The 27430-nt window shown below is 57.3% G+C and overlaps 1 protein-coding gene across 1 annotated transcript in view; it reads left to right on the top strand.

Annotated features, from left to right (window-relative positions):
- The window catches only part of DCHS1 (dachsous cadherin-related 1), a 48355-nt gene extending 21211 nt beyond the window's left edge, over positions 1-27144 (top strand). Inside the window, exons 3-21 of the mRNA XM_072327126.1 lie at positions 577-765; positions 1086-1317; positions 2314-2550; positions 2896-3915; positions 4105-4292; positions 8401-8497; positions 8649-8806; positions 10600-11434; positions 11722-11961; positions 12381-12506; positions 12810-13019; positions 13486-14349; positions 15041-15154; positions 18736-18947; positions 19119-19273; positions 20441-20571; positions 21005-21291; positions 21801-21939; positions 22187-27144. Of these exons, the coding sequence (XP_072183227.1) occupies positions 577-765; positions 1086-1317; positions 2314-2550; positions 2896-3915; positions 4105-4292; positions 8401-8497; positions 8649-8806; positions 10600-11434; positions 11722-11961; positions 12381-12506; positions 12810-13019; positions 13486-14349; positions 15041-15154; positions 18736-18947; positions 19119-19273; positions 20441-20571; positions 21005-21291; positions 21801-21939; positions 22187-24801 (8049 nt within the window). The 3' untranslated portion in view covers positions 24802-27144. The remainder of the gene's footprint in view (positions 1-576; positions 766-1085; positions 1318-2313; positions 2551-2895; positions 3916-4104; positions 4293-8400; positions 8498-8648; positions 8807-10599; positions 11435-11721; positions 11962-12380; positions 12507-12809; positions 13020-13485; positions 14350-15040; positions 15155-18735; positions 18948-19118; positions 19274-20440; positions 20572-21004; positions 21292-21800; positions 21940-22186) is intronic.
- The last annotated feature ends 286 nt before the right edge of the window (positions 27145-27430 follow it).

Below are 27430 nucleotides of genomic sequence, written 5' to 3'. Positions count from 1 at the left end.
CAGCCTGAATCTCCCCTGCTGCAGCTTGAAGCCATTCCCTCTAGTCCTATCAATAATGACACAAGAGAAGAGGCCAATCCCCAGCTCACTACAACCTCCCTTCAGGAAGTTATATTGAGCAATGAGGTCTCCCCTGAGCCTCCTCTTCTCCAGGCTGAACATTCCCAGCTCCTGCAGCCTCTCTTCATATGGCCCCATTGTGCTCCAGACCCCTCACCAGCTTTGTTGCCCTCCTTTGAACACGTTCCAGGGCCTCAATGTCTTTCTTGCAGTGAGGGGCCCAAAACTGGACGCAGAACTAGAGATGCAGGCTCACCAGAGCTGAGTACAGGGGGATGATCACCTCTCTGCTCCTGCTGGCAGCGCTGTTTCTGATGCATGAGGGCTGATGGCAGGGCTGAGGCATAATGGTCAGTCTGCTTCACTGTGGCCAGCTTTGAGAGCCGTGCAGTGGCTGTGGGCTGTGGAATGGAGAGGAGCAGTGAGTTGTGGAGGTGGTGTTGGTCTGGGTCCATCTGCTCAGGCTGCTGGTCTCATTGTTTCTCCCTTGCTCACGTAGTGCCTTCCCCCATCCAGGTGACAGCTACTGATGCTGACAGCGGCTTGTTTGGGTCCCTTTCCTACTCTCTTGGTTCTGGCATCGGCAGTGTGGTCCCAACGCAGTTCAGCATTGACAAGCACACAGGGCATCTCTGCACTGCGCAGCCTCTGGACCGCGACGAGGGCACGTCTGCCTATGATTTCACCATCACTGCTGTCGATGGGGTGAGTGCTGCAGAGGTTGTGAGCATGCAATGCTGCTGTCTTAACACCATACAGAAGATACAGTTGCTCTTGCCCTGCTCTTTGCCCCGTCTCTAATCACTGAGAGGGCAGTGAGGTGCTGGAGCATGTTGCCCCAAGAGGTTCTGGATACCCCATCCCTGGAGATATTAAAGGCCGGGTTGGATGGAGCTTTGGGCAACCTGGTCTAGTACTCGATCTAGTGGCTGGCAGCCCTGCCTGCAGCAGGGGCATTGGAACCTGTTTATCCTCGAGATCCCTTCCAATCCAAGCCATTCTATGGTTCTATGTTCCTTCCACAGGGTGGCCTGAACTCCATGGTGTATGTGAAGGTTTTCCTGGAGGACATAAATGACAATCGGCCGGTGTTCTACCCGCTGGAGTATGCTGCCAGCATCAGCACACAGAGCATGCCGGGAACAGCTGTGCTGCGTGTGACTGCCCACGACAAGGACGAGGGGATACATGGGAAAGTGACCTATCGTATTGTGCTGGGGAACTCCCCCCCCCTCTTCTCCCTCAACAAGGACACAGGTGAGAGTGAGCTCACAGCCAGCCAGAGCAGCACCAAGCAGAGCAGTGTGATGCAGGGAGATGTGAAGACCAGTGTGACAGTTACTGCTTGGCCATTTCAGCTGTGCATGATGCTACCAGAATGTCTGTTGCTCTCCCATTCCATCTTTGTTCTGCCTTCTTGATCCTCTGGCAGCCCATTCTCAATTTGTGACTCCTTATTTCTTCTGCTTGCTCTCTTCTTTCCTCTTCTTCATTGTCATCCCCGACTCACTACACCTTTCCTCCTGCACTTTGCCCCATCAAGCTGTATCCTCCGCAGATTTTTGCCCCTACCAAATTCCCTCCTTTCCCCTGCTCAGTTTACTCTCCCTCCCTTCTATCTCCTAGTCTAACCTTTCCCACTGACTTCTCAGTGCTTGCCTTCTTTGGCCACCAAAGCCAGATCAGTTTCTGCTTTGGGAAGTGTGTACACGGTTGTGTGATGCCAGGGGCTCTCAGAAGGACAGGGTGGTACCCTTTGCTCACTACAGGCATCAGGTCTCCCCATGCCAGTCCCCAGATTGACAGAATGTGTCTGGGATGAAACAGGCCTATTGCCACCTTAACACAGGGCAACCTCCTTTGTAGGGCCTGTTTAGGAAGGTCATTCAGCTGTGTATTTCTTCCAGGAGCCTCCTCGCAGCACAGATCCAACCTGCCCTTGCTGTACCCTGGCTCTCGCCCTGTACCCCACCTCTGAAATCCTACTCCATCCTTCCCCAGGACTTGCTCTCTGGTTTTCTTACTGCAGCCCTCACAGCTGCTTAGCTTGGGGCTGGGCTTGAGATTGAGAAGGGAGAATGTCAGGAGGAATCTTCCCCAAGGAAGATTTGTCTCCTTTGCTCCGATTCTTCCACAGCCATTTGCCCTGTGACACACATTGTTTGCTGCCCCTTTCAGCCTTTTTGTTCCGTTGGTGCTGGATGGTGGGTAGGGCTGTGGGCACAGTGCGCTCTGAACTGCTCTCTTTCCTAGGCGTCATCTCTCTCTCGTGGTCCCTGAGCGGTAAAGCCAACACCCTGGTGCAGCTGGTGATCTCTGCAGAGGATGGAGGGGGCCTGCAGGCACAGCCGAATGCCCGAGTGAACATCAGCGTCGTGGAGGGCACGGTCTCACCCCCCGTCTTTGAGCAAGCTCAGTACTTCTTCACAGTGCCGGAGGACATGCTGCAGGGCGCCAGCGTGGGGGCTGTCCGTGCCCAGAATCCTCCTGGTACGGGTTTGGCCCTTTCCCATGCAGCTGTTTTCACTGTCCCTGCGTTGTCCCAAAGCACCAATACTACATTTCCCCAGAGAGCAGCATCCTCCTGGGAGCTCCATGCGCACTCATTGGCACACACATGTGAACACACACCCCGTGTCACTCTGCTCCGGTGCACGTTCCCACAAGGAGCGTGTGCGTACACACAGAGGTGCCCACGTGCTGTGCATCACACACAGTGCTGCTGTACACCTCCAGAGCAGAGCCTGCCACACACAGTGCTGCCCGGCTCTCCTGCTCCCTGCAGCCGAAAGCCATGTCCACAAATAATTCCTGTCTTCATTGCCTTGCCTGCAGGTCATACTGACGACATCTTCTATTCCATCTCCTCGGGGGATCCTCATGGCTACTTTTCCATTGACTCTGACTCTGGTCAGCTCTGCACCAGCTTGCCTCTGGACCACGAGTCTCAGGCAGTCCTGGTTCTGGATGTCCAGGCCCGAAGTGGTTCCCCCCCGGCCTATAGCAACACCCGCGTGAAAATCTCTGTCTCAGACGTGAATGACAATGCGCCAGCGTTCCCGTCTCCCTCTGACTCCATTCTGCTGCCAGAGGCCACTGAGCCCGGGACTACGGTGTACACCCTGCAGGCCGAGGACCGCGACAATGGTGCCAACGGCCAGGTGAACTTTGAGCTGGTGTCGGGCGGCGATGGCACCTTCAGCATCGAGCGCTCATCGGGGGCGGTGCGCCTTGTTGGGGCGCTGCAGTACGAAGCCAGTGCAGCCTACAGGTTGGCCATTGTGGCCCGAGACAACGGCGTGCCCCAGCTCAGCTCCACCTTCACACTCCTGGTGCACGTGCAAGCTGAGCATGACAACGGGCCCATCTTTGACACGCTCACCTACCGCGTGGAGGTGCGGGAAGGCGTGCCCGTCTCCACGCGCTTCCTGCAGGTGCGGGCCCTGGCACGGGATGCAGAAGCTGTGACGCTGACTTACCACCTGCGTGCGGATGGAGATGCTGCCAGCTTTGGCATCATGTCTGAGAGCGGCTGGCTGTATGTCAAAAGCGCCCTGGACCGGGAGACGCGAGACCTGTATGTGCTCACAGTGCTGGCGTCGGCGGGAGGCGGTGGCTCGGGGGGGGAGGCCCGGAAAACGGGGACCAGCACCGTCCGGATCAGCATCACTGATGAGAACGACAACAGCCCCCGGCTGAGCGAGGAGCGATACTTCTTCACTGTTCCTGAGAACCAGGCTCCCGGCAGCAGCGTAGGGAGGGTGATGGCGAGCGACCGGGATGCTGGGCAGAACAGCCGTCTCACCTACCGCCTGCTCCAGCACGACTCCAGTTTCCTCATCCACACACAGACAGGTGAGGGTCCCCCTGGCCGAGTGAGGTGAAAGCTCAGAGCACGTCGGCGGTGATGCAGACCAAGGCAGTGCCACCACACATTACTCATTTTCCTCCCCCTGTGGTGCTGGGCTCCCCAACAGGCTTGAGCGCGAGCCCTTCTCTAAAGAGATTTTGGGGCTGAGCTCTGTCCCCATTTCTCCCTTGTAGGGGAGCTCAGCACCAAGCACAGCCTGGACCGGGAGCTGCAGTCCAGCTACCAGCTGCTGGTGATTGTGCAGGACGGGGGAGCACCGCCCCGCAGTGCCACAGGAACCATCTATGTCACTGTGCTGGATGAGAACGACAACGCTCCTGTTTTTCTGCATATCACTGGTGGGCAGGAGCTGCCCGTGCAGGTGGGTGGAGCAGGCTGAGGCCATGGTGGGCTGGGGAAGGGTGTGGGCAGAACAGCCTCATGGTGAGAGGTGAGAGGGCACAGGTTGCTTGCATGCAACAGTCAGGGCAGTCTGGCAGATCTTGAGGGGGGATGTTGATAATACGAGCGCATCCTTGGGAAATACAGACCTTGTGCACAGTGGGTGAGACCTGCAAAGGGCTCTGCGGCCGTCAGGACCCAACGGTGGGCAGAAGGTCTGGGTTCACACCTGCCTGCAAAGAGGGAAAGTGAGAGGAAGCCCTAAAGCTGAACCGGTGGTGCCAAGAGTGGAACACTGACAGACAGGGCAGCATGGGGTGCACTTGTGTTCTGGGTCTCAGGACCTTCACAGTAGCCACTTTGGTTTCTGGGAGGTCAGGAATGTGCTCTTTAGGTTGTTGAGAATCTACGCTGGGTCCCTGCCCAGCTTTCCCTTTAAGAGAAACGTGGTGGCCAAGGTCAGCCAGGGCTGAGGGTTCTGCTCTGAGTTATGTCTGTGCTGCTGAAGGGAAGGAGAGAAGACCAGGCCTTGTCCCCCAACACTGCTCTGCTTGGCCCCTCTGCAGTGGTGTGTGGCCAGGACACAGCAGCATAAGGACCCGAGTGATGAAAGGCCTGCTCTCATCTCTCTATGGAATGGGAAGCATCTGCAGCTGAAAGGATGCACTTGAACTGCACATTAAAGCACAGCAGGCTGCCTACGGAAAGAGCTTGGTGATGGCAGTGCTAGCACTCGCTGTCTGCAGTCTGCTCAGTGTTCTAGGGGGGGGGAACTGCAACATACGTGTGCAGCACTGCAGTGAGCCCCAGCATTCGAGTGTTTGAGAGCCTGGGACGTCTCTTTTCTAGCAGAGGTACCACAAAAGCGTATGCATCCTTAAGGAGATAGAGCACGGCTGAGATGGGAGGGCGGGTAAATGTGTTGAGAGTTTGAACCAAATTCTTATCTGTACGCTTTGGTTTCAAGCTCTCCTGGTAGGAAACACTGAAGGAGAAGAGTGAAGCACAGGAAGAGGTCGCGTGGATGATCTAGGTGTATAAGAAAGGCTTGGAGGAAAAGGGGAAAACAAAATGATTGGCATAAACTTGGTGATTTATTGCAAATGTGCTCAGTGAACTGTTCATGTTCATAAGCAAAGCAGAGGGAGGTTTCTTACTGCTTCTTTGCTTTAAGCAGGAGCTGGATTGGCCTCACTGTGGGTTTGTGAGATTTGTTCCTCAGCCACGTGGGCAATGTGGGTCAGCTCCGGGAGGGTTCACACAGGGATGGCAGAAACAAATCCTGCATCTTCTTCAGCAGGTCCCGCTGGGGAGCAGGAAAAGGAGGGAGATGAGAAGGGGGTCAGTGTCTGCTTTCACAGCAGAGACGGCACTGGGGAGTGCCCAGGGCTGCTGCTGGCATCCTTGCTATTCAGCATCTTGTTATACCCTCAGGACAGGTGGCTGTTTGCTGCCCTGGTTTATTTGTGGTAATAAGGGTGAGGTCTCCCAGTGAAGAGCAGCAGAAGGATCTTTCACTGTTCAACGAGGAAAGAAGATGGAAGATGGCATTCGTTGTTTCTAACAGTGGAAAGAGATAACACACGTGGCAAAAAGCAGTGTAGATTTCATCCTACGCAGTGATGGGCTCTGAAGTGGCTGCTGAAGCTTAGGGAGAAAATTGAGGCATCGCTGTAAATGCGTGTTGAAAATGTCAGCTCAGGTCTCGGCAGCAGTCAGAAATGTGGGGCTTTATCAGAAAAGGGAGAGAGACTGAAAGAAAACCTCATTATCTCCAGTTGCGCGTACGCTCTCTGCTCTGCCCCCATCGCACTGAAGTAGCAACAGTGCTGAAAAGGCTTGAGAAAAGAGTGTGAATGTGATCTCCGGTGGATAATGGTTTCCATGCAGATAGAGAATATTCAACCATTCTTTGGCATGATAGAAACTGTGGGAATATCTCAGAGGTGTGCGCTGAGCGGAGCGGGGAAAGCTGTGTGGAACTTAAAGGCCCTTTTTTCACAGTACAAAAACTGGGCAGCTTGGTAGGAAATGACCGGGCGGCAGGTTTAAAATAAACAAAGACGGTACATGAAATCATTGCCAAAAGTTGCGTGGGTTCAAAATTAGATGAATTCATGGAAAGAAAAAAATCCGTCAAAGTCTGCTGAACAAAAATACGATCTGTGGCTCAGGAAGTGACTTTGCCACAGGCTGCTGGAAGCTGGAAAGTTTTCACAGGAGAGTTATTCCATACGTGCCCTGCTCCTTGCATCCTCTCTATTTACACGCTGCTGCCGCTGCCGGAGCGATGCCCCTCGTCCCGGTGGCTCTCTGAGCTTTGGACCAGGCTGGCACTTGCAGCAGCCTCCTTGGAGAGCGGGCATCTGCCCTGCATCAGCCCGCCTGGTGGTAATCCTGCTAAAGCTGCGGTTTTTGCAGAGGCAGCACCGCTTCTGCTGTTGTTTATTCCTCTGTTTGAGCATCTGAAATGGCGTTTCTAATGGAGCCTGCGTGGATGATGCTTGTTTAACTCCCCCGCTGAGTCACTGCTTTCCCAAATGGAGTTTGATTCCTGGTGGATGGGCAGCGTGGCTTTGTGCACAACGTGGGAGCCCTTTGTATCTCAGTTGAAGGCCGTTAGGAGCAGCACAGGGAGCAAGATCCGACCCAGCCTGTTACAGAGAGGGGCTTGGGGGCTCCTCTCAAGCACAGTTCTGCTGAGAGGTGTCCATGCAGATAGTCGTCCTCATCAACAGCGAGCTATATTTAGAAGGTCCTCTGCCTCCATCACTGCTGCAAAATGCTGTTCCAGATTCCTTGATCTAGTAGTTAGAAACCATCTCTTAATTTCCAGCCTAAACTAATTTCTGACCACTTTATACTCATTTGTTCTTGTGCCAATATTGTGTTTTTGCTTAGAGAGCTCTTCTCTCTCCTTGGAATTTCCCTCCCCTTTCCCCAGTGTTTACAGAGTGCAGTCACATCACTGCTTGGCCTGGATAAACAAGTCCAGCTCCTCTTCCCCCTCCTCTTCCCCCCCAAAGCACCACCAGCGTTGTGCCAACAGCTTGTGCAGCAGTGTTAGCACATGCTTCCTCCCGAAGGCCTGCAGCCTCTTCCCTTACATTCTTGCATGGATTGTGTTTGTCTTTTGCATGCATGCATGCGTTGAAGTGGTACCACACAGAGGTCAGAGGGCTGGATCTGTGAGCATGATTTGTGCTGTAGGATGAGAATTTGGTCTGTGACAGTGTTGTACTGATGGGGAACAGACCGCAGGGTCTGTGCTGAGCGGGGCTCCTGCTCTGCTGAGGTGTGGGGAGGTACGAGGAGCCTGTGCCAGAGAAGGAGCAGTCTGCCAGCAGGTGTGGGGCTCTGAGGGTGCCCAAAAGCTGATGGATGGGGAGGGGCGGTGATGGGGACGTGTCCATTTTATAGCTGTCCAGGAAGGGAGCTGCCATGTGGTGCTGCTCCATGTGGCTTCTGTCAGGAAGCCCGGAGTGTCGGGTTAGCTGAGCACAGTGCACTGACACAAAATGGTAGTCTGAAGTGCCTGCAGACAGCTGGGTTAACTAGGACCAAAGGAGAGAAGGGAAAGGCCGTAAGAGTCAGAGCATGTGGGTGCAGGAAGAGCTGCCTGCTGCATTTCCATAGATCGTGAACCACCCTGTACTGGCTGGTGGGAGCTGGAGGAGCTCTCTCTGTTTCCAGGATGAGTGGCCTCTGGCCCAGCTGGTGCTCAAACTTTTCCCTCTGAAGGGCTCTTCTGGGGCAGAGCGAATTTTCCTCACTGCAGAGGCCTTGGGTGCAACATGGGCAGAGTGTCCCTCCGTCACCCTGTAGTTCACCACTGCAGTGTGCAAGAAGGGTATTGAGATGGACTGAGCAATGTGGCGTCACAGGTGGTGGGGCAGGACCTCCCTCCGCCTGTTTGGCTGCAAACCTTCCCCATCTCATCCAGCCTCAGGCACAGCCTGTGGGTCTTGGCTGGGGGGCTGTGGCCTGGGTGAGGTGCAGGGTGGGTGTAGGAAGGCTTAGGTGCGGTGCTGGGGTCTTGAGGATGGTGTGAAGGTTGTCACTCAGTTGCTCCCTGGGCTGTGCTGCAGGTGCTGGAAGAGAAGCCGTCGGGACTTCTTGTTGCCTCCCTGCAAGCCAAGGACCCAGACGAGGGTGAGAATGGGACCATCACCTACTCACTAATAGGTATGAGCTGCCGGCCTGGCTTTTCTGCTCCCTGCCATGCGGCTGCGTCCCTCAGAGGCAGATGGATGCTCTGCCACAGCACATTCTCTCCTGCATCCCCACATGCCTCCCCCCTCCCTCCTCTCTGCAGCATTTCACCTTCTCTCCGCAGGAGCCTGGGCAGAGCGTTTCACGCTGCACACTGCCACCGGGGAGCTGCGGACTGCCACGGTGCTGCGCCGATCCGACCGTGCCGAGTACGTCTTCACTGTGACAGCCAGCGATCGGGGCTTGGTGCCCTGCAGCACCTCCGCCATCATTCGTGTTCAGGTACCCAGCACCCAGCCGCTCTCGTCCCTGCACCACCCGCCCCTTGCTCACCTCTCGAAGGACACCGCGTAGCTACTTGGCAGCATCCCTCTCTACCATCCTTACTCTCCACTACCTTCTTCCCAGAGCAGCCACTGCCTGTTGCTTCAGCCTCACTGTCTGTGTGGAGGACCCGGGATGGGAAAGGATGGGGTCTGGCTGCCGTTGTGCATATATCCTCATTCACAAAGTCATCAACATCAGTATTAGTGGTAAACACTTGTCTTCTCCAGGCTTGCACAGCCCGTCCTGTCCTAGATATGATGTTGCGGGGGAGATCTTGGAATTCTCCTGCCTTGGAGACATTAATTCTTCCTGGCATGTTTTTTCTCCGGACATGTGGGGTTTTCTCCATGTCTGCCTAACTGTGGTGCTCACTGTCTGGTGCGTTGGCTCAGATAGCCAAGTCCTTTCTCTGTTGTTAGTAATGAGCTTAATTGTACAGAAGACTCCGGTTTCCCTCCAGCCATGCACTTTCATGGTGTGCCGTTTCACATCCTGTCGTGTTGTTGCAGTTCCCATCACCACTTGATGTTCTTGTTTGATGTTCTGCTGCGCAGAGAGTGCAGGCAGTGCCCTGTAACATTGTCAGCGAGCCCATCATGTACACAGCTTTCTTTTATTATTATATTAAGTTAGACCTGCTGTATTTCCTCTGTGCTTGAGGAGAGAAGCACTGTGCTGGACGGGCACATCTGCCTTTAGCCATTCCACGACGCGTTCTAAAAACATTTCCTTTTTATGCATGACTGTAGCTGCTCTTGTCTTTGAAGTTCTTCTGTGGCCTTCAAAGTAATGAGACCAGGCTGAAGTGCTTGTTGGCGCTGCCGTGATGGAGCTATTTGCTGGGCAGTCCCTGGTTCTGATACTCCTCCAGGTTGATGGTTTTGCTGGATTCTCTTTTTCCCCAGCTCTTTCACATGAGTGCACTGGGTTTTTCGAGACATGTTCCCATCAGATGACACTATTGCTTTTCACTCTCATCCCTGAATTAGTGTCAGTATCTTTAATTAGAGTAATAATAGCATTTATGCATCTTTGGATCATACTAAGATACCTTCTCTGTACCTCATCTGATTGTTACTTCTCTTCAGAACTGTTTCTGCTGGCATCTGTTTCCATTACAGCACCTAACCCATTCACAGGGTCACAGCACGGCTGAGGCTGTAGTACAGAATCAATTATCAAGGTTGGAAAAGACCTAGAAGATCATCTAGTCCAACCATTACCAATACTTCCCAGCTAAATCATGTCCCTGTAGGCACCTCTGTGTCCATCTGGTCCGCTCCCTCTGCGTGGCCACCCCGAGCTGCTTGCTCAGAACCACATCCATGATTTTTGAAGGTCTCCATGGATGGAGACCCCACTTTCTCTCTTGGCAGCCTGTGCCAGTGCTCAGTTACCCACCCCATACAGAAGGACTTCTTGGTGTTAAGATGGAGTCTGCTGTGCTCTCATTTGTGCCACGTGCATCTGGGTGCCACAGAGAAGAGCCATACACTCTCTTCAGATACCTGTGTCGCTGGTGCCTCAGACCTTCTCTGCTCAGTCATCAGCTCTGTCCTTACCTGCCGTAGCTCCCCAGATGAAGCTTGTCTTTCACCCTGTCAACCTTTTGCTCATTCTCCATGTATTTTTCAGGCCACAAGACTTGTGACCTGGCCTCCCTAAACCCGCACTCTGTATGTCCCCACTCCACTGGCTCCCCAACGTCCCTCCCAGAGTGTGTCCCTGACTGCTGCCTCTCCTCATAGGTTCTTCCATCCTCCCGCTTGCTGCCCAGACCCGATGCTACCGTGCTGACGCTGCAGCCCCTGGAGGGGGTCAGGCCTGGCTCTGTGATCGGCTCAGTGGCACCCCCTGATGCCCCTGCACGGGGACAGCTGACCTACACGGTGGTAGGAGGTGGTGGGGATGGCACTTTTGTAGTTGACAGTGTGACAGGGGAGATCTATGCAGCCCGGGAGCTGGACTACGAAGCCGGGGCACGGCACACGCTGCAGGTGAGCGCCGAGGACACGCAGCACGGCTACCCGTCCAGCCGGCTGGTGCTGGTACAGATCCACGTGCAGGACTGCAATGACCAGGCGCCCACCTTCCCCGAGGACCCCATCACCATCGTGGTGCCTGAGAACGCGCAGGCTGGCTCATCTGTCTTCACCTTCCAGGCCCTGGATGGGGACGGGGTGGGCCCGAACAGTCAGGTGCGCTACGCCCTGCTGCGCCAGGAGCCCCCGGGGGCCCCTTTCCAGCTTGACAGCCGCTCGGGGCTGCTGAGCCTTCGGCAGAGCCTCGACCGTGAGGCTGTGGCCTCCTTCCTCCTGGTGGTGGAGGCCACGGACCAGGCCCGCAACGTCAGCCAGCGTCGCTCATCTGCTGTGACGGCGCGTGTCTTCGTGACCGACGTGAACGACAACGCGCCCGTGTTCCTGTCGCCCGCTGCTGTCAGCGTCATGGAGGACAGGCCCACTGGGTTTGTGGCTCTGCACGTGGTGGCCCAGGACAACGATCTGGGAGAGAATGGGCGAGTGAGCTACTCACTGCGAGCAGGCAACAGCGACGGCCGCTTCCACCTTAACCCCAGCACTGGTGAGAGCCTGGGGAGGGTGCAGGGTGACACTGGGAGAGTGAGGCCTGGGGAGGGTGCAGGCACGTTGGGGGTGTTGCACGGTGCACAGGAGAGCGTGGGCTGGAGAGCTCGGATCACCTGGAGGTGTGAAGTGCTCGTGGAGTGCACACCTTGCTGGGGTGACCGTGCTGTCTTGACACCTGGCTGTCCCTGGCTCCATCCCTGCAGACTTGCAACAGCTCTGTCCTGGGAGCGGATGGTCTCGGAGCCGTATGGTCTCAGATCACCCCTCTCCCTGTGTCCGTAGGTGCTCTCTCGGTTGTGCGGGCTCTGAACCGTGAGGAGGTGATGCAACACAACTTGACTGTGGTGGCGTCTGATCATGGCTTCCCACGCCGCTCAGCCACGCAGCTACTCTCCATACTGGTGCTGGATGTCAACGATGAAGCTCCCACCTTTGAGAAGCCTGAGTACGAGGCGCAGGTCACAGAGAACCTTCCAGCTGGCAGCCCTGTCCTGCAGGTGCTGGCCACAGACCGGGACCTGGGTGAGGATGCAGGGTTCACTCGGGGTCCTTCTGGAGACACAGCACACAGAAATGTGCTCCCTCCTGCCTGTTTTGGAGCACGTCTGACCATGGAGGGAGGGACTATCACCTGTCCTAGCAATGAGCGATGGGACAGACCCGGGAAGAAGCTGAGGATGAGAACAGAGACTTTGTTTCCCTCTGTTTCCCAAGTCAGTACCCTTTGTTCTTTGGAGATTCCTTGTCCTGTCTTCCATAAATCGAACAGGGCTGAGGCCTCCCTCCACCACTCATCTCTCCCCACACCTTTACTTGCCAAGGCGTGAGATCACCCCCTTCCACAGTGTGACCCCTAGGAGGGAGGAAGTATAGGGCTGTGAGCCAAGTGAGAGGTTCTTGGTGTTGCTACTGGGTTACCTTCAAACATGCTCCTCCTGCAGGTGCCAACGGACAGGTGACCTATGGAGGTCTCTCTGGGGGGCCGTTCTCCATCCACCCGCAGACGGGTCTCATTGTCACCACGCATCCCTTGGACCGTGAGGAGCAGGAGCAGCATGTGCTGATGGGTATGGCTGTGCTGGTGCATGGGAGGGAGCAGCAGGCATTGGGGAGGGAGAGGTGGAGAGCACGGAGCAGGCAGATGCACTTTCTGCACTGTTGGGACAGAGTGGCATTGCAAGGAGAACAAGACGTGGAAAGTAATGGGGGGTTGTGGGGCACGCAGAGTTGTTGAATGATTTGTGCATACAGAAATGCCAGTGCTCCCATTCTTGGCCGCCCTGTGACTGCCTGGAAGGTGCATGTGATGGCACTGGTAGTAGCTCCCAGTCTGCAGCGTAATCTGCAGCACTCTTGCTGTGTTCCTGCAGTCTATGCCCGGGACGGTGGCCTGCCCCCCAACCTCTCCAAGGCAACTGTGCGGATAACAGTAGGGGATGAAAATGACCACACACCACAACTGGAGAGTGAGTCCTGCTCAGTGGAGGTCCCTGAGAACCAAAGCCGTGTGGCGCTCTACACCCTGCGTGCCACTGACCCTGACGGAGGAGAGAACGGGCGGCTGGAGTACCGCGTGGCAGGTGAGAGCACAGGGACACGGGGAGCTCCATAGCTTCATTCTTGGAGGAGAGCAATGGCTGTTCACCACGGGTTGCCAGGAGTTCTGGGAAGCATCACCTGTGTTAATTCCTGTTCTGCATCGTTTCTCTCCTGCCCTGGACCACGAGTAGCTGTTCTCTTCTGCCACCTTCTAATTCCTGTCTGTTTCCCCAGGTTCAAACTAGCTTCATGCCTCTCTTGCTTGCTCTGGCCTGTGGAATTTGCAGATTGCCAAGTCTTTGCTGTTACGCCATGTCTTACTGTGGCGTGGCACTGGTCTGTGAGCTGGTGGAGTTTGTTCTGGCACAACACACATACTCACACACACACACTGGGGCCTTATAGACACCAGCTCACTCTACCATCCCAAGCAGCATAGTCCAGGACCTTCTCTGTGCCAACTTCAAGTTTCAGTCATGCTGTCTTGCTAATCCTTCTCTTTTCTAGATGGAGATCCTGAGCAGGATTTCATCCTAGACCCCATCTCTGGTGTCCTCTCCACTGCACGTGCCCTTGACCGAGAGCAAGTTGCTTTCTACAGCCTCACAGTAGTGGTTCAGGACCACGGCACGCCACCACGCAGTGCAACCATGTCAGTGAATGTGCGGGTGTTGGACTTAAATGACAATGCTCCTGGCTTTGCTCAAGCCAGCTATGTGGTGGAGGTGCCCGAGGACTTGCCAGTTGGCTCCCTGGTGCTGCAGCTGGAAGCTGAGGATCCTGATGAGGGCACCAATGGGCAGGTCACCTACTACCTGGGCAATGAGTCCCTGGGCATGTTCCAGGTAGAGCCACAGAGTGGAAGCATCAGAAGCGCCCAGGAGTTGGACCGGGAACGCCAGCCAAGTTACAGCTTTCTGGCCAAGGCTGTGGACTCAGCACCGTGGGAGCCCAAAAGCGCAGCTGTGCGCGTCACGGTCACGGTGCGGGATGTCAATGACCACGCTCCTGCCTTCCTGCACAGCCCAGTCACCGTCAGTTTGTCTCGCCACACGCCACTCAAGCAAGTTGTGGCCACCATGAGGGCAGAGGACAGGGATGCAGGTGCCAATGCCTCCATTCTGTATCGCCTGGCCACCCCGAACTCAGCCTTCTCAATCAACTCCTACACAGGGGATATCCAGCTGCTGCAGCCCCTGAGCTCACTCAGCCAGCGCCAGCGGACACTCTTCATCCTGGCCACAGACCTGGGGCAGCCAGCGCTTTCCTCTACTGGTGTGGTGGTGATCCATTTGCAGGAAGAGCCCTACCGGGGGCTGCGCTTTCCCCGCAGCACCAATGAAGTGGTCCTGCCAGAAAATGCTGCTCCAGGTATCTGATGGGCAGAGTGCTCAGCACAAGCTGAGGTGGGATGGGATGGGATGGGATGGGATGGGATGGGATGGCATGGGATGGCATGGGATGGCATGGGATGGGATGGGATGGCATGGGATGGCATGGGATGGCATGGGATGGGATGGGATGGCATGGGATGGCATGGGATGGCATGGGATGGGATGGGATGGGATGGGATGGGATGGGATGGGATGGGATGGGATGGGATGGGATGGGATGGGATGGGATGGGATGGGATGGGAGGTGGGTGCCAGGCTAGAATAGTTCCATAGGCTGGAACTCAGACCAGGGAGCACTGCAGGGTCTTAGGAAGTTGTGTTATGCTTTGGGTAGACCCAGGGGATGACAGGGCCTGGCTGGGCCCAGGGTGTTGGGGGTGATAATCCTGTGAGCTTTTGCCTCAAGATGCTCTGATCACAATGAGCAGTCATAGGTGCCCAGTTGCTGCTGGAATGGCTTCAGGGTTCAGACTGAGACCATAGAAAGGTCATAGACAGGCCCCAGGAGTGTTGTCTCCCAGCCCAGAGTTTACCATTGATTCTCACATATTTTGACAGCAATGTCATCAGGCAGGGCTGTGTTCCTGTGGTATAACGTGCTACCACCCTGATCCTCAGTGTGCCCTGAGACTCTGCTGCCCATTCATCACTGCTTCCTTTATTTCCAGGTACTGCTGTCACAAGCATCCAAGCTGTGCACATGGGGGGCTCTTCTGGGCGCATCACATACAGCATTATCAGCGGCAACGAGAAGAATGCTTTCCTTATCCAGCCCAGTTCAGGTACAGCACCAGAACCACACAGGGAAGCAGCAAGGGAGAGTCACCCGTGCTCTGTCAGTGCCTGCTCAGCTATCACAGTGTTCAGGGTCCACCAAAGGCACAGGAATGCAGTTTACACCTCTATTCTACTAAATTCAGTAGTGTTAGTATTCACGTCTAGACGCCATCCTGTCAGTGTCCTGAGGATGCTAGTACAGTTCCCAGCAAAATATTGGTTCCTGCTTATTGGACCTTCCCTCCAAAATTCACAAGCCCTGCTCAGGAATTAGCAGAGGCCACAACCATCGTTAAGAGATGATCTGGATGTGCTCCTGCCTTAGGCAGCAACACTATGGCCAAGTGACACATCCCAGGTCACGGTATGCCATGTCTTATTCTCCAGTGTGCATCTTAGCTGCTGTGACTGCGGCACTGCTGGGTGGTCATGGCTGCATGGTCCCAAAGGTGACAAAAAATGGTGAACAGCTCACTGACCTGTGGGCATTTCTAAGGGAGCCTTCCCTCTGCACCACTGTGCCCTGAGCAGTCAGCAGATGCTGAACGTAACAGTGGTGCTTGGGGGTGGCTGATAGCCCAGTAAAGCAGTGAGGCAGGCTGCAGGGTACTGCCCAGCGACGCTAGGCAAGCTGGTGCTGGTTGCACCACAAGCTTCGAAGGGCAGCCTTGGAAGGGCTACATTTCCCCTGACATCAAGGAAGTCCTGGCTGAGTGTGAGGGGAGGGGGGACCTTGCTTGCCCTGCAGTTCAGAAGAGGCTGGGATATGAGAAGGCCTGCAGAGCACAGCGGTGGAGCTGGAGCTTCTCATGAAAATGTAATTTTCTTGTGGCCTGCTGGATGATCGGGGTTGGAACAGGATTCCAGACCATTCTGGACACAGTGCTTGTGCTTGAGCCCATGGCCACTGTGCAGGTCCACCTGCGGTATGGCATGGCATGCAGACCATTAGCACCCTTATTAACACCTGCCAGCCACAGTGACTGTGTCATCGCGTGTCCCTCCAGCTGCAGTGTTGTCACCTTACTGTCACTGTTAGCCACTCACTACCCTGTGCTGCTGCTGTGAAGAGGCCTCTGGACACTGGGATCATGAGGCCAGACCAGGTCACAGCACCTATTAAGAACTGTCCCAGCCTCCCAGCCCTGAGGAAGCTGAGCTACAGCTGCAGGCTTCCTGCTGCAGCCAGCACCACCCTGAGCTGACCCCCCAGGCCTGCCTGCACCCTGCCTGCCCAGAGAGCTGGGTTCCACCTCCCAGGCTGCCTCATTGCAGTGCTTCTGTCACTGCTAGAGTCACCCCAGCTCCAGCCAGAGCTCGGCAGCTGCCACCGTGCAGTTCCTGAAACTCAGAGCCAAAGAAAGGGCAGATGCAGGAAATTCAGTCAGATTCACAGAGATCTTTGTGGAGAGCAGCTGCACCCAGGGGTGGCCCGCTGAGTGTTATCTGTCCCAGGGACTGCCTGTGAAGGAGTTCACGCGCTGCCATAGCAGCCTGCCTGACTCTGCGTTCAGAAGTGAGATGTGGAGCAGCCCTGGAGCTGCTGTTTGTGAAGTGCGAGAGGGGCAAGTCCTGGTTTGTAGGTCAGCAGTCGCAGGGCCACAGAATGTCAGGGATTGGGAGGGACCCCGAAGGATCATTGAGGAACACCCAGACCAGGGCACACAGCAACACCCAGATCTTGTAACGCATCCAGGAAGGTTTTGAATGGCTCCAGAGAAGGAGACCCCACAGCCCCTCTGGGCAGCCCATCCCAGTGTTTCCTCACCCTCACCATGAAGTCTTCTCTCATATTTATGTGGAACCTCCTCTCTTCCAATGTGCGCCCATTGCCCCTTGTCCTGTCATTGGATGTCGCTGAGAAGAGCCTGGCTCCCTCCTCTTGACCATCACCCTTCACATATTAATGAACATTAATGAGGTCACCCCTCAGTCTCCTCCAAGCTAAAGAGCCTCAGCCCAGTGGTGTCACAGAACATCCCCTGCCATGTCCCTGTGATCCCTGTCCTGTCAGATTCCAGATTGCCTCTGGGCTGTGTGTGCCAGCAGTTCCCCAGCCACCCTTGTCATGCCCTGGCTGTGCCTCAGTTGCTGTGGCCCTTCATCTCAGTGAGGAAACGTTCCCTCCACCAAAGTGCCCAGAACACAGGATTTTTCCCTGCTCAGGTCTCATTTGTCTGCCTGGGGAGCACATCTCTGCTTTCTCCTTGGGCAGCAGGCTGCACACTGTGACTCTCTGTGGGTTCTGGAGCACCATGCAGATGAGGCAGGCACAGGGCAGCTCAGGGTGGCTCTCCAGCCCCGCCGGCTGCCAGCGGTGGCACACGGTGCCTTTGGCTTTAAGCTGTGCTGCAACAATGCACCAGTTTCTCCTCGTTATGTTTGGATGCATCACTGGGAATGCTGCCAGTCATTAGTATAGAATAGCATAGAACAGAACAGAACTACAAAGACCACTGAAACCAAATCCCTGACCACCTCAGGGATAAACAAAAGTTAGAGCTTATTATTGAGGCATTATCCAAAGCCTGAACAACAGCAGGGATGTGGCATCGACCATCTCTCCCTGAAGCCTGATCCAGTGTCTGACCAGACTCATGACAGAGATGTTTCCTAATGCCCAGCCTGAACCTCCCCGTGCCCAGCTCTGTGCTTTTCCCATGCACCCTGCCTCTCCCTTTGCCTTCCAGTCCTTTTTTATCAGCCTGGGTTGCAAAGGCCCACAGTGCTCATCCAGCTCCAACCCTCTGCTGTGTGCAGGTCACCAACCAGCAGCCCAGGCTGCCCAGAGCCACATCCAGCCTGGCCTTGAATGCCTGCAGGGATGGGGCATCCACAGCCTCCTTGGGCAACCAGGACAACAGTGTGTCATTGCCAGAGCCAGTGCTTATGTGGATGTGTGTCCTCAGGCCCCTTGCAGAACTGTTTGCAGCCCTTCAGTCTCTTTGTATGGATTCAAGCTAGACAATAGTGCAGATAGCTGACTTTAGGCTAGGGCTTGATGAGCTAACTCTGCAGTATGGGGCTCGACATGGGGCAGTTCTCATCTAAACTGGCAATTTCAAGCTCAGGGAGGATAGATTGAGGTTAGATATAAGGAAAAAATCTGTTACAGTGATGGTGGTGAGGGACTGAACGTGTTACCCAGTGTTGTGGTTGATGCCCCATCTCTGGAGACTTCACGGGTGAGGCTGAATCAGACCCTGGGCAACCTGATGGAGCTGTGGTGTCCCTGTGCAGTGAGGGCAGTTGGACCGGATGGCCTTTAAAGGCCCCTTCCAACTCTTAAGGATTCTGTGATTCTGTGATTCCATAGCAGGTGATGTCCCCACTGGGAAGGCTATTGCATGCTTTAATGTTAATGTAAGGCGTCTGTCCTGAGCACTGTGCAGAGTTTATCAGCAGAGCATCTCACTGTGACTCGTGCGAAGGCTTTTGGTTCGAAGGAAGCTCAGTATGCTTCTTCTGTCCGAGAATGGATAGACTGACAGAGGGATGGACTAAGTGCAAGGGAACAACAGAGCTGAGGGCTGGGCATGCCGGTGCATCACTTGCCCCTTCTCCCCCCACCCTGCTCTCTCTCCAGGTGCCATCTCAGTTCAGGACTCCAGCAGCCTGGATTTTGAGGCCAGCCCTCGGCTGCGCCTTGTGGTCCAGGCAGAGACAACAGCTTCCTTCGGCTTTATGGCCATAAACCTCAACCTGCAAGATGTGAATGACAACTTGCCACGCTTCCAGCTGCAGAACTACGTGGCATTCATCTGGGAGTCGCAGAGCTATGACTCCCCAGTCATCCAGGTAGCACTGGGGGCAAAAACAGGGACAGCAGTTCCCCTGGCTGCCTCTGTCAGGAGGAGGAGGTGGGCTGTGCCTAAGGCTGGCGCCTGTGGATCCGTGTGTCTGGCTTTGGAGATCCGTTGTTTACAGGGCTCCAGATTGCACTGCTGAATCTCTCCTATGGCTTTGCAGGTCCTAGCAGATGATCTGGATCAGGGAATGAATGGGCAGGTGACTTACGCCATCAACCAGTCCCTACCAATGACAGGCTTATACCACATCGATCCTCAGACCGGCACCATCACTACTGCTGCCATCCTGGACAGGGAGATCTGGTCCCAGACCCGGTGAGTAGGGCCAGACCAACTTGTACCACAGATGTGAAAAGGACATAGGAGCAGCATCCCCAGGGATGCAGAGGATACTTTGCTACTTGGTGCCACACCAAGCTGTTGCTAAACAGCAGGAACCTGGACTAAGTGGTAACCTGGGTATCAGATGAGGGTGTGACAGATGGCCGTGAGATCAGCCTGAGCTCCGTTCAGCCTGGCCTTTGCAAATCTGAGCAGGCTGTGGAGGGGGCAGTGAACTCTTCAGTAGCTGCATCCATTTCCTTTCCTGCCTGTTTAATCCAGGTTAGATCTGTTCAGTTTCTGCCCACTCCCACACATTCCACCCTCCTGCCCTACCACGTGTCCCCCAGCAGCTGTGCATTGACTTCAACCCTTCTGCAAATCCCCCTGCATTCACTCCAAGTCTTCTGGGTCCCTCACCACACATTCATCCTCCAGTCAAACCATGTAAGATGAGTTTACATTCTCCCCTGTCTCTCGAACATGAGAGAACATGGCACAGATACAAGGAACAGCTTCTACCACACCACCCAGACCTCATTCCCTTTGCCGTATCCATGCTTCACTGCTCCACATCTACCTCCCTTTTCCAAGGTCTGGAAATACCTCGGGTCCACTCAAACCGAGGCTCCCTGTGTTCCCTAGTTCCCAAATATGCCCCAAACACTGACATCTGTCCCCTGCTCCCCCCATTTGCTCTGCCCAGCTCTTCTCCCACACACATCCCAGACTCCTGCTCCTTTCACAGACTGAAAACACTGTGGGTGCATCCACTGTCCTCCTCTTGCAAAAGCCCCCAGCTGTGCACATATACGTGCCATGTATGTGCATTAATCCACTGCCTACCAGGTGCTCCATTCACTTGTGCCCACATGCACAGGCTGCTCATATGCTCTGGGTGCTGGACGAAGACCTGCTGCCCTCTGAATACACACCCAGATGTGCATCCTCTGCTCCTGATAGGTGCACATCCACTGACCCACTGCAGACGCTCTGTTCACACCCATTGCCCCATACACTCCAGATTTCTGTGCAGTTTTACTACAACACGTGCATACTCCAGCCCGTGCACACGTGCGGTGTCCTCCTGCCCCAGATGCTGTGTGTGTGCACTGGCACGCGGTTGTGACCCTCGTGCTGTGCCCTTGTGCTTTCCTGCAGCTTGGTGGTAACAGCGATGGACAGAGGGACACCCCCCCTCGTGGGCTCTGCTACGCTGACAGTTGTGGTGATGGACATCAATGACAACAGCCCCACCATCCCATTTCCCTGGGAGGTGCGGGTCCCAGAAAGTAAGTGCCGCTCAGCCCTATGAGGTAATGTGTCACTAACAGCAGGATCTGATTGTGGTGGACTCCTGTGGGTGGGAGAGAAGCCCCCAGCAGGCCTGTTCCCTCACTAAGGGCTGGCTTGTGCCGGACCTTTGACTGACCTGCACTGACCCCCCCAGCACTGTCCCCTCTGTGACGTCCTGGTGCCAGCAGGTTGTGCAGCTGTGTGTCCTCAGGGAACCGGCTGAACTCAGCTCCTCCCTGGCCCCAAAGCACGAGGGCTCTGGTTGCACAACGCTGCCCTGACAGCTTCCTGCCCCTGGCATTCACTCCCTGTCCCCATGCCTGACTCCCAGGACCTGCCCCTTCACCATCAGCATCTCCCTGCTGTCCCCGAGTGAGTCAGTGCCTCTGAGGAGATGGGGATGCTGGCTGACGCCCCACCTTTCCGCAGACATGCTGCTTGGCACCCAGATCGCCCAGCTGACAGGGAACGATGTGGACTCGGGCCCGGCACTCTCCTACACCCTCATGCTGGAAGGTGATGCCGTGGGCACGTTCAGTGTGCTGCGCTATGGGGGGCGCATTGCCCTGACGGGGCCGCTGGACTACGAGCAGCGCAGCCACTACACCCTGACACTGCGAGCCTCTGACAGCCGCCACGAGACCGAGGCCAACCTCACCGTCATCGTGGAGGACATGAATGACAACGCACCAGCCTTCAGCCAGGCCTTCTACCAGGTACTGCCCACACTCACTCATGAGCATGTGTGTAACAGACAGTGCTGGCTGACCCGAACAAGCCCCGCTGCTGCCCTTGTGACCTGCCCGGCTCTCCTGACCTTGTGGGGCACAGAGATCACTTTGAAGATGGAATTGAGCCTATCCTGATCCCTGTCCTTCTGGCCCACATCCCAGCACCCCTCCTGCTGTCACTGCAGTTTGGTCAGAAGGCTGAAACCATGCACACAGCAGCAGAGAAAAAGGTCAATACCTGGATCCTCTGGTAGCTCAGAAGTCGCACAGACGAGGCTGTGTGCTACGCATGTGGGAAAGGTGCCTACAGGTGCCCCCCATGGCCTTGGTGCAGAGATGGGGAAGTCCTTGGCTAGCATTGCACTGGGTTACTCTGGCCACGGCTGCCCTAGCCAGCTCCAGGCTTTCTCTCAGCCCCACTGGCCAGCTCAAGGAGAATGGGGACAGTGTCCACATGAAGACCCGGTGCTGACCAGGGCTTCCTCCTCTTCCAGGTGACATTGCCAGAGCACACTCCTGCAGGGAGCGTCCTTCTCACCGTGAGCGCCACCGACATGGACTCGGGCAGCAACGGGGACATCACCTTCCACCTGGCCGTGCCCAGCCTTGACGTTGCAATTGACCCCAGCAATGGTGCGTGGGGCTGGTTGCTACGGGGGGGCTCACGCTGTGGGTTGCTCCAGCAGCTCCTGCAGAGGAAGGGGCCCTCATGCCCCCCGTCACCAGGCCTGCCGTGGCCAAGGAGGCAGAGGTGGCGGTGTGGCCACCACACCCCACCACCACAGCATCCCACATGCCTGTCCCTCCAGCCAATATCCATAACACCCTGTCAGGCTCCCTGCTGGCCCCCCATGCTGACTCTGTCTTTGTGCTCTCACAGGGACCCTGTTCACCATCCGACCAGTGGAATTTGATGCCAACCAGCCCACCCTGGAACTGGTGGTGGAGGCCCGTGACCACGGCTCCCCCAGCCTCTCATCTTGGGCCACGGTTCAGCTTCAGGTGCTTGATGTGAATGACCACAGCCCCATCTTCCAGGTGCCACACTACAATGCCAGCGTCCCTGAGGACCTGCGGCCTGGAACCACCGTGCTGACGCTGGACGCAGGTGATGCCGACCTCTCCCGAGAGAACGCCGGCTTCGACTACACCATTGTCAGTGGCAACGGTGGCAACGCCTTCCAGGTGGAGAGCCGGGTGGCCTGGGCAGGTGGGCAGCTCCGCACACAGGGTGCGTTGGTGCTTGTGGAGCCCTTAGATTTTGAGGCCATCCCTGTCTACAATCTCACTGTGGCTGCCTTGGACCGGGGCCTGCCGCAGCGCAGCACCACGGTGCCTGTGCTCATCACCGTGCAGGACGTCAATGACAACCCGCCTGTGTTTGCCCGAGCTGAATACCGCACGGCAGTGAGCGAGAGCACGCCTCCTGGCACAGAGCTGCTCCGCGTGACGGCCCACGACGCCGACTCAGGGCCCCGCGGCCATGTTCACTACACCATCAGCTCGGGTGACCAGCACGGGCTCTTCCAGATCCATGAGAGCACGGGTGCCCTGTGCCTGGCACGGCCCCTGGACCGGGAGACGCAGGCATTGCACGCTCTTGTGGTGCAGGCCATGGATGTGCCAGGCGGGCACTTTGCTCTGGTGCCTGTAGCCATCGAGGTGAAGGATGTCAATGACAACAAGCCGTACTTCCCAGTGGAGGTGCTGAGTGCCAGCATGCGGGAGAACCTGCCGCCGGGCACACTTGTGACCACCCTGCGTGCCATCGACACCGACACCGGCGTGTTTGGGGAGCTGCAGTACGCAGTACTGGAGCAGCCGGTGGGGGGGCCCGGTGTGGCAGAGGGCCGAGACGCCTTCGCCATCAACAGCAGCTCCGGGGAGCTGCGTTCCCGGCTCACCTTCGACTATGAGCGAGCCAAAGCCTTCCAGCTCCTCGTCAGGGCCACAGATGCCGGCAACGCCTCCGCTACGGTGACTGTGCGGGTGCTGGTGACCGGGGAGGATGAGTACGATCCCATCTTCCTGAGCCCCTCCTTCAGCTTTGAGGTCCCTGAGGGTGCCCACAAAGGGCAGAGCATTGGGCGGGTCCTGGCAACCGATGAGGACGAGGGGGCTGACGGCGTTGTGCTGTACAGCCTGGCCAAGCCCTCGCCGTACTTTGCCATCAACCAAACTACAGGCACCATCTACCTGCGGGTGGACAGCCAGCCCCAGGCCGGGGCCGGGCGCACCAAGAGGGAGCCCCGTGAGATGAGCCTTGAGGTGCAGGCGCGCAGCCCGCTGCCAGCCTCCCGCTCGGCCTCCGCTCAGGTCACCATCGACGTCACACACACCTCCTTCGGCCTGGCCCCGGATCTCAACCTGCTGCTGGTGGCCGTGGCCGCCTCGCTGGGCGTCGTGGTAGTGCTGGCTGCCGTGGCCATCGTGCTGGCGCTGGTCCGCTCCCGTCACCGCCGGGGCCACGAGAAGACGGAGGGGGACCGGCCGCTGGCCCACGTGCAAAGCAGTTCTCTGCAAAAGCTGGGCCACGAGGAGCCAGCGCTCCCTGGGGCTGAGCACATCTACCACCAGGCACTGCCGGGGTACGGGGGGGAGCCAGCGGGGCCCTACACGCGGGGCGGCTCTCTGGACCCCTCGCACTCCAGTGGCAGAGGCTCTGCTGAGGCAGCTGAGGACGACGAGATCCGGATGATCAACGAGTACCCGCGCGTGGCCAGCATCACAGCATCCATGCAGGAGCACATTTCGGCCCGCGGCCCCGACTCCGGCATCCAGCAGGACGCCGACCAGCTGTCCGACATCTCCTGCGAGCCGGCCGCCCTGGAAAGCTCCCAGTGGTTCAAGAGCAAGAAGGGCTCTGGGCTGCTGCTCCCGGGGCCCACGTCGCAGCTGTACCGCGAGGATGGGGGAGGCAGTGCCTTTCTTGGTGTGCGCTGCGGCCTCAGCGTCTCCTCCCAGCCCCAGGACTATACCTTCCCGGAGGATGGCAAGCCCTCTGTGGAAGGCTCGCTCACCGCCATCGTGGCCAGTGACGAGGAGCTCCGTGGCAGCTACAATTGGGATTACCTGCTGAACTGGTGCCCCCAGTTCCAGCCGCTGGCCAGCGTCTTCACAGAGATCGCCCGCCTCAAGGATGAGAGCTCCCTGCGCAAGCCGTTCCCGACCAAGCCCAAGGCAGAGCCCAAGCCTCGCATCGACCCCCCGCCCCTCATCACCTCTGTGGCCCACCCGGGTGCCAAGTCTGTGCCCCCCAAGCCGCCAGCGGGCAGGACCTTCCCGCACCCATCATCGCTGCGCCGCTCGCCCATCAGCCACGAGGGCTCCATCTCGTCCTCTGCCATGTCACCCAGTTTCTCCCCCTCGCTGTCCCCACTGGCCGCCCGCTCCCCTGTGGTCTCTCCCTTTGGCATCTCACAGGGCCCCTCCGCCTCCACCATCAGCGCCGAGCACTCACTGGAGCCCTCTGAGGAGGCCGAGCTCAGGATTTAGACCTGGGCCCATAGACTTCCCCGCCGACCCCTGCAGACACGGGGCCAGGAGCGGGGCCAAGCCGAGGGCTGCTCGGCACGGTACTGGTTTGGCTTTCCCAGCACCTTGCCCGTTTCAGGGCCCCACGTGCTGTGGGTTCCCGTGTGCTTTGGGACTGCTGACTCTTGTCACTCCCTGTGGTCTGGCAGATTCAATGCTCGTTCTGACGCCCTGTGGACTGCTGAGCCCAGCGCCAGCACCCCGAGGCACGGTTCCTTGTACTGCTCGTGGTGTCCCGGAGCAGTGCCTGGCACGCTGCTGCTTCGTGGTACTCCGTGCTCTGAGAGGGGCTGGGAGCAGAGCGCTGCTTCCTGCCCTGCTGGGTCAGAGCGCTGCCTGCAGCCCCTGCTCTGTGCCGGCCAGCTGCCCCAGCCATGCAGCAGCCCAGGAGCAGTGAGGGGCTGGCCCGTCCCTGCTGGTCCTGTCCCTGTGGGAGCTCCCAGGGCCGGGGTCTCACTGCTCAGCTGGCACAGCTGCGGCAGCCTGTGGGTCTGCAGGAAGCAGCGGGGCTGACCCTGCTTGGTGATCGCCTGAAACATCCCAGGTCGTGGACAGGGAGGAGAAGGCAGTGCCCATTATCTGCTTACCTGTCTGCAGCTGGTGGGGGGAAAGGGCACCTGTCAGGGTCCCACAGGCCTCTCCACCTCCCACCTCTGCGTCTGCCCTACCTAAGGGTTCACGGTCCCAGGGCTGAGGGCCTTGGGCCATGGCTGCGTGGCGGCCCCCTGGGGCTGCGGGTTGGCATCAGGCACAGGTAATGGCAGTGAACCAGGCTGGCAGCGCTGCTGGCTGGAGAAGCAATGCCAGAACTGCATTAGCTGACCCCAGGACAGCCCGAATCCTGGGAAAGTCACCGGCACGGCTGCTCTGTGACCTCCTTTCACTCTGTCTGCCCCCAGCCTGGTGGTGCCAGCCCACAGCAGCAGCATGGGCGGGGGTACCCCAAAAAGCCATGTGGCCTGAGGCTGACGCGGTGGCAGCCAGCATGTTGTCCTGATACAATGTGGGATGCAGGCAGCAGGGCTCCCCGGGGGCCTGCAGTGCTCACCAGGACGAGCTGGGACACCAGGGCCACCTCCACAGCATGGGTGGCTGCTGGAATCCCCAATCCCTGTGCCCGGCCGTCTGTGCAGCAGCTGCATTGCGCTGCTCCTTCATGTCACACTGTGGGAACAGGCAGAGCCACACATCCTTGGGGCTGGTCCCCATCCTCACACCAGCACTATTTGCGGCTGGTGTCAGCTCACAGCTGGTATGAGCTCACAGCTGTGTCAGCCCCTGCAGAGCTCACCTCAGCCCGCAGCACATGGCACGGCCCTGGGAGTGCCGTCCTTGTGCCAGGTGCTGCAGCCCTGGGTGCTCAGGCTGCTGCGACCCACACATACACAGCTACAGGTGCAGAGTGAGCATCAGGAGCCGAGCATGCGAGCCACGGCAGCCCCAAATGTGCAGCCTGGGAGGAGTCCCAGCTGTCTGAGAAGGGGATCTGGGGCTGCTCCTGGAATATTGGAATTTCCTTCCTATCACGCTTTTCCTAGAGCCACTCCGTAGCCTCAAGTGCAAAGCCTGTGTGCACCGTTGGCTGCACCCTCATTGGTCACCCCAGCCCCAAGTATTTATCACAGCAGCCAAAAGCCACTTTTGCCCACTGCCCCTGTGCATCCCACTCGGAACCACCTGTGCCTGCAGCCCCATCTCTGCACACCACAGGTCCCAGCACAGCCCTGCCCCCCAGCACCGCGCTGCCCCAGACCCACTTCCCCGTGATGCCCACAGGTCCCCAGTGCTGGCAGCTCTGGGAGCTGCCTTGGCTGACAGCAGAGGGCCAGAACCAAGTGGCACCAGGGAGGCTGTGGGACCATGGGGAGCTGAGGTGGCTCCGGGAGGGGAGGATGTGTTCCACTTTGCTCAGCACGGGGATGGCCCAGAGGCACCTGAGGGGCTGCCTGAGCCCTGCGCAGTGCCGGGGTGGCTGAGCAGCCCCACTCCTCTCTGCACGTTGGGATGGGTCACCCCTGCATGCCACATAGGGTAGGGTCAGACACATGGCCTCACTTCGGTGTGGGGTTCCAGCCACGTGCTGCTGAGCCCAGCCAGGAGCCGAGCCTCCAGTTATTTATTTTTACACATTGTACTATGATTCCTGTTTTCTACTTTGTTTGTACTTTTGTATCGTGTCTCGCTGAGCTGCATGTATTGGGCGCTGCTTGTCGGCCCGCACACTGGGCTGCTCCAGCACAGCCTGGACCCAAGTGCCAACTTCTCAAAGAAATGCCTTAATAAACCACACTTGTTTGTACAGAGCTCGACTGAGAGAGTCTTAGAATCCTCAGAGTTGGAAGAGACCGTTCATGGTCATCCAGTCCAACTCCCTGCAATGAATGGGGGTGTCCACAGCTACTCCAGGCTGCCCAGGGCCCAATTCAGCCTCGATCGGTACGGTCAGTGCTGCTGTGTGTGTATCCCGTGTGGCACCGTGGCCCTACGGGTTGTGGGCAGAAGTGCTGTCAGTGCTGGTGGATGGGAGGCAGCGCTGGGGAACCCAGCAACGTGCTGTGGGCCCGGCCCCACAATCATGTGGCAGAGCTGG

This window comes from Excalfactoria chinensis, chromosome 1 (genome assembly GCF_039878825.1).
Source record: "Excalfactoria chinensis isolate bCotChi1 chromosome 1, bCotChi1.hap2, whole genome shotgun sequence".
Taxonomy (NCBI): domain Eukaryota; kingdom Metazoa; phylum Chordata; class Aves; order Galliformes; family Phasianidae; genus Excalfactoria; species Excalfactoria chinensis.
The sequence above is the reverse complement of the archived record's forward strand: the minus strand, read 5'-3'. Positions and strand labels throughout refer to the sequence as shown.